Source organism: Lepidochelys olivacea (genome assembly GCF_965140295.1).
Source record: "Lepidochelys olivacea isolate rLepOli2 genome assembly, chromosome: 8".
NCBI lineage: Eukaryota > Metazoa > Chordata > Testudines > Cheloniidae > Lepidochelys > Lepidochelys olivacea.
The window spans coordinates 50799733-50813271 of NC_140418.1; the positions used below are offsets into that span (position 1 = coordinate 50799733).

The 13539-nt window shown below is 49.4% G+C and overlaps 1 protein-coding gene across 3 annotated transcripts in view; it reads right to left on the minus strand.

Annotated features, from left to right (window-relative positions):
- Positions 1-13539, minus strand: part of ASTN1 (astrotactin 1) — a 180341-nt gene that overhangs the window by 13632 nt on the left and 153170 nt on the right. For all 3 annotated transcript variants that reach the window (XM_084636682.1, XM_084636683.1, XM_084636684.1), the window contains one exon: positions 118-386. In XM_084636682.1, the coding sequence (XP_084492808.1) occupies positions 118-386 (269 nt within the window). The remainder of the gene's footprint in view (positions 1-117; positions 387-13539) is intronic.

Consider the following 13539-nt stretch of genomic DNA (forward strand, 5'->3'; position numbering starts at 1 on the left):
CACGTGAGGGCTGGCTGTCATTCCAGGCCCGCCAAAGCCATTCACTGCTAATAACCTCAGCTCAGCCAATCACCAGCCTGCCATATTCTACCCCTCTCTCAGCAACCGGCTCCTCACCCTCTGGGTTTGGTTGTGGGTGACCAGCTCATAGATGGGCGCTGCTTTGGTGACCTCCAGCAGAATTGGCTCGGCCGGCACATCTGGGCTCGAAGTCACATGGCAGAGCGGGCATGAGGAAGGGCAGCGGCCTCTGCTCTGGCACTCCATGCGGACCCCAGCTGCCATCCGCTTGGTGCCTGACTCGGACAGGCTGGCGACATATTCGGGGAAGGTGAGAACTTTGGGGTCCCGCTCTCGCTCCTCAGACTCATCAGAGGGGGAATTGCCTGTGAAATGAGAGAAAGAGGGGGGAGCGGAAATCAGGCCAACCCATAATGCCCTCACCTGTTCTCCCTCTACAGCCCCTGGCTCTTCCAGTACCATAGATGGCCACACTTCACTTGGTAGTCAGGAAATACTGACCAGTACCGGGTTTACAATGGCGCCATGGTGCTGGACCCAGGCTCCAAAGGGGCCCCAGCCAGCTCGCCCTGCTCTGCTTGGGCCGCAGCTGGGGTTGAGAGAGCTGGAGCCCCGGGCTGCCTGGATGGGGCTGCTAACCGCCCCCAGCTCCGCACTACCAGGGGATGACCCTCCCTGAGCTCCCCATGTCGTGGCCAGGGGCTGGGGCTGGCCAGAGGCAGATTTACAGTAAAGCGCAGATACCTTGGCATGGGGCCCCGCAGCTGCGGGGGCAGAAGCTTGGTCCTGCTGGCTCCAGGGGCTCTTGCTGCAAGGCAGGCTCCGCCCGCACCCACTGGCAGCCAAGCTTCTCTCTCTCCCGCCTCCTCCCCTGAGCATGTCTTGTTCCTGCCCCTCCCCCCGCCGCTGAACAGCTGTTTGCAGGCGCTCCTGGAGGGAGGGGGATGAGCAGGGATGCAGCGAGCTCAGGGGAGGAGGTGGAGGCGGGGCCTTGGGGAAGGGGGTGGAATTGGGTCAGGGCGGAGCAAAGGCGGGGCCCCTGCACTCCTCCTACACATACCCCCCCCCAAGCTCCCTGCCATGAGCCACTCAGGGCAGGGGGCTGGGAGCACCCCGACCCCTAGCCCCCTGCCCTGACTCCTGCAACCCCTACATACCCAGCCCCCCGCACCTCATGCCCTGACTCCTGCACCCCCCCACCCTCACCTTGAGTGCCAAACGGGAGTCCTGCACCCCTTGCACCAAACAGGAGCTGCCTCAAGTAAGAGCTCCACACCCCAACCTCCTGCCCCAACCCCCAGCCTGCTCCTGCACCCCGACTCCCTTCCAGACCCTGCACCCCCAGCCCTGCACCCCCTCCCACACCCTAAGTCCTGGCCAGACCCCGCACCCCAACTTTTTACATTTTTTTTTATAAAGCGCTCTTATCCAAAGTGCTTTACTGTAGTTAGCTAATGGTACAAACAATATTTGGAAAGATCATTAAGTGTCCGCTGAGACTCTCAGCGATTTTCAAGGGGTCTGTGGAAAAGTAAGTTAGAATACAAGAACAATCAAGGTATCTCACTTTATTTTCCATTTACTTGCTATTACTTATAGGATGAAGATGCAGAAAAGAAGAATGAAAAATGGGGGTGGGGAGAGAAGATGAGAGAATGTTCTTTTTCTTGGCTGGGTCCCAAGGAGGGGCCCCAAAAATGAAGCTGAGCACAGGTCCCCACTAACTCTAAATCCGCCACTGGGGCTGACCCCTCCCCCACAGCTCCCCATGACGCAGCCAGGGGCTGACCCCCCCCCCCCCGAGCTCCTCATGCTGGTGTCAGGACAGGGGCTGACCCCTCCCTCGCCCCAGCTCCCCACACCACTGCCAGGGGCTGGCCCCTAACTCCCACCCCAAGCTCTATTCTACCTGCAGCTGGAGCTGACCCCCCAAGCCTGGCTGTCTGACACCTCACCTTGGCCCCCCCCCACGTTCTGCCATGTCCTGCTAGGGGGGCGCACCGGACTTTTTTGGTAAACTGGCCGTTTGTTCATTTGCTCTTGTCAACTGATCAACTGCCAACTAAATGCCCTTTTTTGTCAAAAGTGTCAGGATGGCCAGGACAGAGCTTAAAAAGGGAACTGTCCTGGCCAAATGGGGACGTATGGTCATCGTATCTCCAGGCAAGTGGGTCCTGAGGGAGTCTGTCCAGGGCGGGACCAGACCCTGACCTGGCTAATCACGCCATTCCCGAGAGGCTGGAGTGATTCCCCAGCCTGGCACTGGACCGGTCCTGGCCGCACTGCCAGCTCAGCCTGGCAGACGTCATCACATTCCAGCAGGGCCGGTGAGTGTGGCCAGGGTGTGAGGGAGTGGGTCTCTGGAGGTGTGTATGGGGCTGTTGGCCAGTGGGGAGTCTCTTGGGGGGCAGTGGGGGAGGTCTGTGTGTTGGGATGCTGAGCAGTGGGGGGGTCTGAGTGGGGTTCTGTGTAGTTGTGGTGGTGGGCTGTGGGGAAGTGCATTGGGAAGTAGTGGTGAGGCTGTGTGTGGGGGTGCTGGGCAGGAGTGGGGGGGCACAGTATGGGCCCACCCCCAAGGGGAAGCGGCACACTGGCAGCACAGGGCTGGGCGGGCCAGTGTGCATCTGGCAACTGCCAGTTAGTATACAGTGCCCTTGCACTGGGCTGGATGGCCCCACCATCCTATGCCCCGCTGCCCCTGGCTGGCCACAGATACTGACTGGTGATTAGAGCAGGGGACCTGGCATCATGACCTCAGAGTTCCTTTCCCTGCACTGTCACTGGCAAGTGACCTAAAGGTCTCTGTGCTTCCATTTCCTCACATCCTGGCCTCTGGCTTGGGGTTTGCTTCCCTGGCTGCTCTCTGCTCACAGGCAGAGCCTGAGTCCCCAGGCTATCTGCAAGTGGACTGAATTCCATCTGCAGTGATTAAAATCTCCACTGGTGGGAGCCTTTCTCCTGGGGTGAGGCGGGGGGCATAGTGAGAGTTAAAGTTTATTCTGGCTTCCATTTGGATCTACTTTCACATCCCAAGACCTTCCTTAAAAATCCTCCTTTTGGGATGAAACGTTCCATGCTTGATCTCAAGCCCAGGAGTAATTTTTGTTAGGTTTGAGGGAAATCCTTTTAGCCCTCTGTGGGTAAGAATGGAGTGAAAAGAATAGATTTTTTTCAACTTAAAACATTAACACTTTTTTTGAGGGGGAGAGCACTATTAATTCAAAGCAAGCATTTAATCAGTTCTCATTCCACCCACTAGAGGGCAGTGTAGCACAGAGTCTCCACATCATGCATTTCACTTTAGGCTTTTATGTAAGACAACTAGGAAGACTTGATCCAAAGCCCACTGAATTTAAAGAAAGGGAACTTAGGATCACGACCCCTCCTTTGGAAATTCTGGCATGAACCTCTCTGTACCTCAGTTCCCCCATCTGTAACATGGGGGATAATGACACTGACCAACCTTTGTAAAGCCCTTTGGAATCTAGGAGTAGAACACACCACAAACCATTATTATTAATTGGCTTGGCAGGATTCATAGTTTCAAAGATGCTACAGCCAGAGGGGACCACTGTGATCCTACAGGAGGTCAGAGTAGATAACAGACTTCCCAGAATTAATTCATGTTTGAACCAGAGCATGTCTTTTTTTGGAGGGGGAGCGTGTGTGTGTGTGGGGGGGGGGGGAGAATCCAACCTTGATTAACAGATTTCCAGTGATGGAAAAATCCACCACAATCCTTGCTAAGCTGTTCTAGTGGCTAATGACCCTCATTGTAAAAAAATGGGCACCAACTTTTCAGCATGAATTCTTCCAGCCTGAATTTCCAGCCACTGGATCTCATTATACCTTTGCCTTCTAGCCTGGAGAGCCCATGGTCAAATTTTTTTTATTTTTATCTATTTCAGTTTTTCACAGTTGCACAAAATTATGAGTTTTAAGCATTTTTTTCTATTTGTATTAGTTTAAATGTTCACAGTTGCAAGCAATTATGGGGGGATGTTAAATAATAGTTATTTAATGACAGATGTTGCGATTCAAAAAGTTAAACCTTTACAACTGTTAAAACACAAACTGTCAACATCAAATGTCAAAATATGCCAAGTAACTATCTTTCAATCAAACTCTAGTAAGTAGTTACTTTGCCTATCCGTAACGGTCGATCATCATTGATGGAGATGTTCTTTCATCGGTTTGTGTTTATACGGTGAAATCAACATTTACTGAAAAAAATCTAATTGTGCCAAGCCTAATTATTCACTATTTAATAAAAACAGGACTTGCATAAAATGTTAATAGCCAAAAAGGAGCACTGTAATAGTTATAAAAACCATCTTGTTTTCCTCCCCAAAAGCCTCTCTCCTTGTTCTCTCTCAGAAATCTACCTGTGACACTTGTTGGAAAGGTGGATAAAAATCACTTATTAAAAATAAATAAATATATAAATATCTGATTTTTTTAACTTTAAATCATTTTTTAAATTTAAAATCTGATTTTATTATTTAAATAAAATCAGCTTTTGACAGCAGTAGCCTCTTCTGCAGCTGAAGAGAGAATATTTTCTTCATTTCTACTTATTCAGTTGGTTCAGTTCAATGACTAATTCAGTCAAAGTTGAGAAACTGACTGGCATTTGAAAAATCAGTAAAGTTTGTTTTCTATATCCAATCAATAGCTAAAAACAAAGTACAAGAGGATGAGATCTACTAATTCTAAAATCTTGCAGACCAGTTTCTTCTCAATCATTAGTCCAGTCATGATCTAAAGCAGAAGGGAAAGAGGGAGGGTAGTGGAATACAGACAGGGACCACACAGCTTGAAGAATGTCCAGTTACAGGTAAGTAACTTTCTTCTTTGCGAGCTGGTACCGATGTGTACTCCAAATGTGGGTGACTGGTAAGCAGTCGTCATCGGGGGTGCAAGGATGCAGGCGATATAGATTACTGTAATACTGCCATTCCCAAGGCTGCATCTTCAGAAGAGGCTTGGACTAAAGTGTCATGCTTCATGAAGGGATGGATGCAACTCCAAGCTGGCACCTTACAAATGTATACCAGGCAGCCACCAAAGGTTTGGGAAACAGATGAGGACGGTGTCAATGATGGCTTGCAACTCTTGAACGTCCTGTCAAAAGTGACCTTTAGCTGGTGGATGAGGTTGGGTGGCTGACGTTGAGGTGGATGGAGCTTCATACCTCTTTGCAACATCTGATAATTACGTGGTGGTTCATATGGTCACTGGTGGTAGAAAGGCTGTAGAAAAGGCATTGTATATACACCTGTTTATGATGTTCCTCCCTTGGGGGCATAGTATAAATGCCTATGGAGTGGAGGGTTGTCCTGGAGTCATAACTAGTGCAAATACTTGACTGTCTTTTCAATAAAGCAATTAGCTGGATCAAAGGGCAAATCCTCCATGTTGTTCTGAACCTCGACCCCTGAAGAGAGAAGCCATGATTCATGCCACAATAATACTGTGGTTGCTCTAGATGTGGTATCGGCCATGTCAACCACAGCGTGGAATCAAGTTATTGCCATGAGTATACCCTCGTCAACAAAGGTTTGGGAATTGGGCCCTTTCCTCCTGAAGAAGTTTATCTTTAAACTCCAAGAATATGAAGTAGTTCATAAAATTATACTTGGCTAACAGGGCCTGGAAGTTAATGATTCTAAACTGGAAGCTGGTAGATGTGACTGCCTTCCTCCCCAGAAGATCAAGGTGTTTAGTGCCCTTGTTTGCAGGGGTGGTCTTGGAGTGTTGTGGCCCAGATTTTTCTATAACTGCTTGTGCTACTAGGAAGTTGGGGGCAGGATGGGTGAACAAAAATTCTGCCCCTTTTGCAGGGACAAAGTATCATCTTTCAGCTATTTTGGGGATAGGGATGCATGATGCAAGCATGTGCCATACCACCCTGGCTGGTTCCACAATAGCCTGGCAGAGCTACCTGATTTGGACATCCTACAGCCCAGTGGACCCAGAGTGTATGCTGCATGCCATTAACTTCCTCAAATGGGATCTGAAGTTCAGATGTCACCATCTGCAAGAGTTCTTGTATTGTCTCCGGTCATCAGGTGGGGATGGTGAAGATGGGGCAATTGCCACATTGTGGGAGGATGATGACACACACATCAGTAACGCTGGTACCAGGAGATCTGGGTCTCGAGATCTTTCTCCTCTGTATACTTTGGCAGAGCCTGTTGTCTGGGGGAAGAGGGCCTGTGAGACTCTCACACAGATCCAGGATGCCATGCATATCCCATGGACCCCAACACGGCCAGCATATTTTGAAGGCTGGTTGGGGGGACTCCAAGGCATCACGTACCAATGGTCTCTGGAAGGGTAGTTTTGTCTGGTTGGAGGATGGGTCCAGAACAGTCTGGAAGCCCTGTCCAGGCTAACCTTTGTTCATGGAGGCAATGATTCATCCTGGACATCAGATTGAGGAAAAGGTAGAACCTGGTTCCACAGCAGTACTGTCACTGCTTGCTTGTGGATGGAGTAGGGAAGCAGCTCTTTCTCCCTAAGGTGGATTCCACTTCTGGTGTTGAAACATCCCTCAGAAGGACTGGACCCGAAAGCAGAGGAGATTGTGGGTGAAGATATCCCCCAGGGAGGTATAAGTCTCAATCCACCCTTAAGTGTGAGGGGTCCTGGTAATCAGTATTGTTGGATCTGGTGTATCCATGGGCTTAGTGATTGGTGGGTACTTACAGGATCGGGCTGGCACCGCTAAAAGAGAAGAGTTCTGCCTGGAGCTCTTTGTCAGTGCTGGCAGATGCTGATTCTTCAGTTTACTAGCTGGTACCGGAGTTTGTACCTTTGGCTCCTTGCTCCTGAGTGCCTCACCCTTGTGACTGGGAGGCTTGTGTGGGCCTAAGTTTTTAGGACTGGAGTATTAGAACTCACCTGATTTGGAAGGAGTCGGGAGGGATTCTCTCTCTTGGGAGCAGATCTGGAAGGGGATCTGTTCTTGTGTCTGTGAGAGTGTCTCCTACTCTCATAAGAACCCGAGACAATGGGTCTTTGGCTTTATTAGATCTGGCCTCTGCTCCGAAGCTAGTGCTCGGAGGAGCGCTGTCGACGGGCTGCATATGACTGGGGTCTCATACCTTTGTCCATCAGGTACTTCCTCAGACAGAGCTGTTGTCCCCCTCGGGTCCGGGGAGGGAAGGAGAAGCAGATATTGCACATGGAGGAGATATGAGCCTCCTCAGAGCAGTAAAGACAGTTCTGGTGGTCGCCACTGACCGAGACTGAGGGAGGACAGGAGAAACCGTTCTTAAACCCAGAACTCTGGGCACAGTCCTTCTGGGCACAGTCCCACTGAGGGGGGAAAACAGAGAGGGTCTCTACACTAACTATAAAGAGACTACTAAAACACTAAGAACTATATACAATTATGTTTACAGATAAGAGAGACAGTGCAAAGATATCTACAGACACAGAGGATTTCGAATCAAGCCATGTGGTGGTAAGAAAGAACTAGGGAGACAGTCGGTCACATCTCTCATTATCCCCTCAGTGCTGACCACGAGGAACTTCAGGGCAGAGGCATGGACTGACAGACATACTTGCATGATTTTCCAGTCTCAGGCACATGTGGTAGAATACACGGGTGGAATACATATAGGGACCGGCATTCAGACAGAACCACATCAATTCAATTCACTAACAACAGATAATACTTCCTTCCTAATACTTCACTTGGTTTTAAATACAAAATATATTTTGATGATTACTTTTCTCTTATGTATCCAGCACACTTAAGGTAGGTTTACTTAACCAATAACAAACTAATTTAAAATGCTGGTTTTGTGCATTTTTAATTGAAATCTAATTTCCAGCCAAATGAGTCTTGACACAAATATAAAGTAAAAAATTTGTGAAGTAAATAAGCAATGTGCCATTCACCATTTTCCAACATAAAAATAGGTAAAAAATACGAATCTGAATGAATAAATGTGTATAGACATAGTGTATTCTCCTGATTAACAAAGAGTAATACCGCATTTGATGAAAAGGGTGCATTTCATTGTGAATAAATACCTTTTAATGGTTACCAACTAAAAAGTATAAATGCAAAACAAGATTAAAATTGCTGATTTAAATCAAGGGTTCCTGCTTGTTGATTTAAATCATGATTAAAATTGCTGACTGATATCACTTTAATTTATATCAGTCCGCTTTGGTGAGGGAAGCAGAATAGTTTCTTAACGCAGTGTTTTGGAGAGTTCCTACGATATCAAAGTAGCTCGAGATACTCTGAAACGTCTCTGCTTGCTATTAACCAAGTACACCTATACCTAATATATTCAACAGCTAAAACAACCTACAGCAAAAAGACCACTAGGTGGTGCTGTGACGCCATGAATTGTTCCAGGCCTGGGACTAGCATATGACAGCAATGATTTAAAAGACCTATTTAAGATCAATTCCACTCCTGCAGCAACGTGCAGTATAGTTCCTCCAAAAGCTCCTGGATCAAACAGCAGAGATGAGCTGCAGGCTGATATTAGGCAATGGGCTCATGTCCTTGGAAGCGGGACAATCTCCACTAACGAGTGAATCAAGTGAAGTGTCTTTCTTTTCAAGGAAAGTTTCTATCGAATAACACAGCATGGGGCGAAACAGCCCAATATACCCAGGGAGAAATCTTCAAATGAAACTTCTTGATTGAAAAGAAAGGCAGAGAGCTTTTCTTGCCATTGCTGCGCTCTGAAAATATGAGGCCAGATTGTCAAAAGACCTCCACACCCAGCAGCTCCCCATGTCTGTGTGCACATGTTCTGTATGTGAGCTGCTGGGTGCCTAGACATCCGAAAATCCTACCGGGGCGGGAGATCCGTATTAGATGCTGGGCAGACATAGTGAGTGTCCCTCAAAGCTCAGGTGTGGAGAGTCCTAATCTGGAACAGGGAACTGAAGAGAAGAGCAAGGGCTCCATCAAGGAGGTGCCCAGGCACCAGACAGTTCTCCCTATCACCCCGAACAGCAAGAATGTGCTGAACTAATGTACCTTCTCCAGCACCCAACGGGGCCCTCCTTCAACTCCTACTGACTTCATGGGTGGGGGGGTGCGCTTGGATCTGAGGAGACAATTAGGCCCTGATGCCTATTAACCCCTGGTCTCCAGGGCTTTCCCTCACCTCTGCTTGTCCTTTGTGCTGCAGCTGGGAGCGAGCTGCAAAAGGATCTAGGCAGGGTTGAGAGTGGTCTAGAGCATTGCAAGGGCAGGTGGGTGCTGTTCTGAGTGGGTGGATGAGAGAGAGAGAAGGAGAAGAGATGCAACACACGAGAAGGAGAGGAAGAAAGCTCTCCAGCTTCCTTGGCTTCCACCCATCAAAGACAGCAGCTGTGCCCAGCTTCCTGCAAAGCCAAACAAACCCTGGCAGTGCGATTCATAGCAGTGTGCTTCGGGATTGGCAAAGCACATCTGGCATCTATCTGCCGAGCGAGAACAAGACACGGAGAGAAGTGGAACTAAGTATCCCTGCGGGATTCAGGATGCTCTAATCTCTGTTAGCAGTGGGGGAGGGAGTAGTGCGGGCGAAGGGCTGGCTGGGGAGCAGCTACCTGCTTGTTCTGGGACTGGATCCAGATTTTGTGTACATATATGACTCTGAACAACACCATCAGTGTAAAGAGGGTAGAGACAAGCCAGGTTTGCAACGCCCAGAGCGGCGTGGGACAAGAGAGGGTTGGGACCTGACTGCTTCTGCCTACACCTGGAGGTAGTGTGTGAATTTAGCACTGAAATACAGCCAGGCCACTGGTAACAGGAGCTGGGGCTTCTTGGCAGATGTGGGACATAATGAAGGGCACATAAAGGTCCAGAGGAAGAGCCCATCTCCTTCTTTTCCCATCAGCTGGGCTTAGCAGTTGGATCCCACAATACTTTTGCCTTACAAACACTCTGCTAACTCTGTCTAAAAGCTGTTCATCCTGTTGCTGTGCCGGGCAATGTCTGTAATCTATAAACGATGCTCTCTAAAGGCATCTCACCTCTAGCTCCTTGAGCTCTTGGCCTTCCCTTCACTTCAAACAGCCACATCACTTCTCTCAATTCTGTCCCTTTGAGATTTTGAATAACTCACCGAGTTGCCCTTCTGCATCTCTTCCTTTCCAAAGGACATAACATCCTAGTCAATACCCAAGACCCTGTAGTCCTTGACACATTCTCTTTGCCCTTTGCAGTAGATTCTCCATTTCTACGATGACCTTCTCCCAGTACGATGACCTCAGTGGAACACAGAATTCCACCCAAAATCAGGCAGTCAGTGGTCCGGATTCACATGGGACTGTCCCGATTTTGACCAGGCCATCCAGTAACTTTGCTAGCAGGACATCAAAAGTGTCCCTGAAACATCTCTAAGGATCTCTTGCGTTACAGCATGGCATGGCAAGGTGACGATGCTGCTTGCGAGATGGAGATATTTTGTAAACTGATGGCCCTGATGCAATGGTAACAGAGTCACAACAGTGGAGCAGGGCATATTTGCCCTTGGGGATGATCATGTTATTATTTATTTACATTTAGAATAATGCAAAAGTTCCCATGCACAGGCTCTGAGCTCCCAGCTCATAATTTACAAACACCAGCTATGCAGGTCAGGAAGGTGTCCTGTTCTACCAGGGAACAAGATCATCATCAAATAGTAACTAAATAAGTGGCTATGGTAAGAATCATTTCCTTCAACCTGTCATAAATGATCTGGAGGATGGTGTGGATTGCACCCTCAGCAAGTTTGCAGATGACACTAAACTGGGAGGAGTGATAGATACGCTGGAGGGTAGGGATAGGATACAGAAAGACCTAGACAAATTGGAGGATTGGGCCAAAAGAAATCTGATGAGGTTCAACAAGGACAAGTGCAGAGTCCTGCACTTAGGATGGAAGAATCCCATGCACCGCTACAGACTAGGGACCGAATGGCTAGGCAGCAGTTCTGCAGAAAAGGACCTAGGGATTACAGTGGAAGAGAAGCTGGATATGAGTCAACAGTGTGCCCTCATTGCCAAGAAGGCCAATGGCATTTTGGGATGTATAAGTAGGGGCACTGCCAGCAAATCGAGGGACGTGATCATTCCCCTCTATTTGACACTGGTGAGGTCTCATCTGGAGTACTGTCTCCAGTTTTGAGCCCCACACTACAAGAAGGATGCGGAAAAATTGGAAAGAGTCCAGCGGAGGGCAACAAAAATGATTAGGGAACTGGAACACGTGAGTTATGAGGAGAGGCTGAGGGAACTGGGGATGTTGAGTCCACGGAAGAAAAGAATGGGGGGGGATTTGATAGCTGCTTTCAACTACCTGAAAGGGGGTTCCAAAGAGGATGGCTCTAGACTGTTCTCAGTGATAGCAGATGACAGAACAAGGAGTAATGGTCTCAAGTTGCAGTGGGGGAGATTTAGGTTAGATATTAGGAAAAACTTTTTCACTAGGAGGGTGGTGAAACACTGGAATGCGTTACCTAGGGAGGTGGTGGAATCTTCTTCCTTAGAAGTTTTTAAGGTCAAGCTTGACAAAGCCCTGGCTAGGATGATTTAATTGGGGACCGGTCCTGCTTTGAGCAGGGGGTTGGACTAGATGACCTCCTGAGGCCCCTTCCAACCCTGATATTCTATGATTCTAGGTATGTTTTTAAGGTATTTCCACCATCAAAACCAACACCAGCCTATCTAGCAGAACTGGAACATAAAAGGGTTTGGGATATGGAGTGTTTGACTCCTAAGCTGATGGTCAGAAACCACGTCAAGTCTGCAGAGCTCAGAAGTAATTCCCCTCCAATAGCTGTTTGATAACCTGTGTGAAAGAAGTAGTGGTTCCCATCTTTGCAAGCTGAGATGGGGCCAGCCCCAGCTACATGAGAGACAGCCTCGCCCTCCATGACTGTCACCTGTCACAACAGCCGCATCACAACGAGTTTGAGAGTGACTCACTTGTGTGCAGGAGCAAGGGCTTTCGCAATGACGGCCCCACAAACATGGGGCTCACTCCTGGGAAAGATCAGGATGGCTGAGAGTCTCGTCGCCTTCAGAGCAAAAGGCAAGGACCAGTGTTTTGAGACAGCCTTCCCTCAACACTGACCCCCACAAGACAAAGACCAGCCCATACTAACAGGGGAAGGGAGACACACCCCTGGCTTTATACATGACACCTCATAACTCTGGGAGACACCTGGATACCATATGATGAGAGAGACATATGATCAAAGACAGAGCGAATCGACTTCCCAAGTGTCCACATCACAAAAACCACCACCGCAAGTGGTACTAGTCAGCAGGCCAGTGGGGTGAGAACGGAGGGGAAGTACGTAGCCAGGGGCAGTGCAGGGACATGCACGGTGCTGCTGACTGAGCTGTACCTGCTCTGGAGAACGAGAGAGGACTTTTGTCTCCAGGGCTGTCAGGCTGGCTCCTCTAACTAGCAGGAAGGGCCCAATCCTGCAGCGTCAACAGGAGACGAGAGAGCTCGTCACCTCACAGGACGGAGCACTAAGGCCAGAATTTTCAAAAGAACTCAGCTTCTCTTTGGGCCTCAAAACAAGTGGCTAGATCTTCAAAAGAGCTCATCCCATTGGATGCTGGGAGCTTCTGAAAACCCACCCGCCAATGGCACAGAGGGAGCTCAACTGCTGGGCGCTTTGGACAAGCTCACTCTTATTATGGCCTAAACGAGAGCAGAGCTCATGAAAACCTGGCTCCGCACTCTGTGGACAGGCCCTGAATTCACACAGAGAGAGAAGAAAGAAAAAAAATGGGGATCAGAAGAAGACAGGTTCTCCAGTTCAAGCTGTCAGAGCCGCAGAGGGTTGGAAGATGTCTCATTCCAGCCTCCCGGTGGTTGCTTTGGGAATTAGCTCTTTCAATTGTGCACCTTCTCTCAGTTATCTCGGTTATTCTCTCGGTCTCCATCATCCTCACAGTCGGACCCACACCACTCCTGGACCGCGGGGTCGGCTCCTGGACATTGCCCTCCTGCTGTGCCCGCTCCGCTGGCTCTCCCCCGTTTCCAGGGGACCGACAGCTTCTGGCTCTATCACTTGCCTCAGTGACTCACTGCAGTCCTCAGTCTAGCCCCTTCCTCCAAGGGCAAACTGCAGTCTGGCTTAGCCACTCTCATCACTGGCAAGGGGGGGGGGGGTGGAGGGAAGTGGGAGGGCCCAGGCCTGCCTGCCTGCTACTCTGGGCCCTGACCCAGGAACTCTCTAGCGGCAGCCACTTACTGCCCTCCTCCAACTCTCCCTTACTGCTTACTTCCCTGGGCCACTTCCCCGTAGCCCCAGCACCTTCTCTGCCCCATTGTGTCAGGGCCCCAGTCTGGCAGTCGTCAGCCTAGAGCTCTCCCGGCCTCTGCTGACCCAGCCCAGCACTGCTCTGTCGTAGGTGCGTCTCTAAGAGACGGCTCTTCTCCCTTTGTCCTCCAGGGAGAGACTGCCCTCCTCTCTGCCCTACAGCCCTCTTATAGGGCTCAGCCTGGCCCTGATTGCCTGCTTTCAAGCCTCCACTTGACTGGCT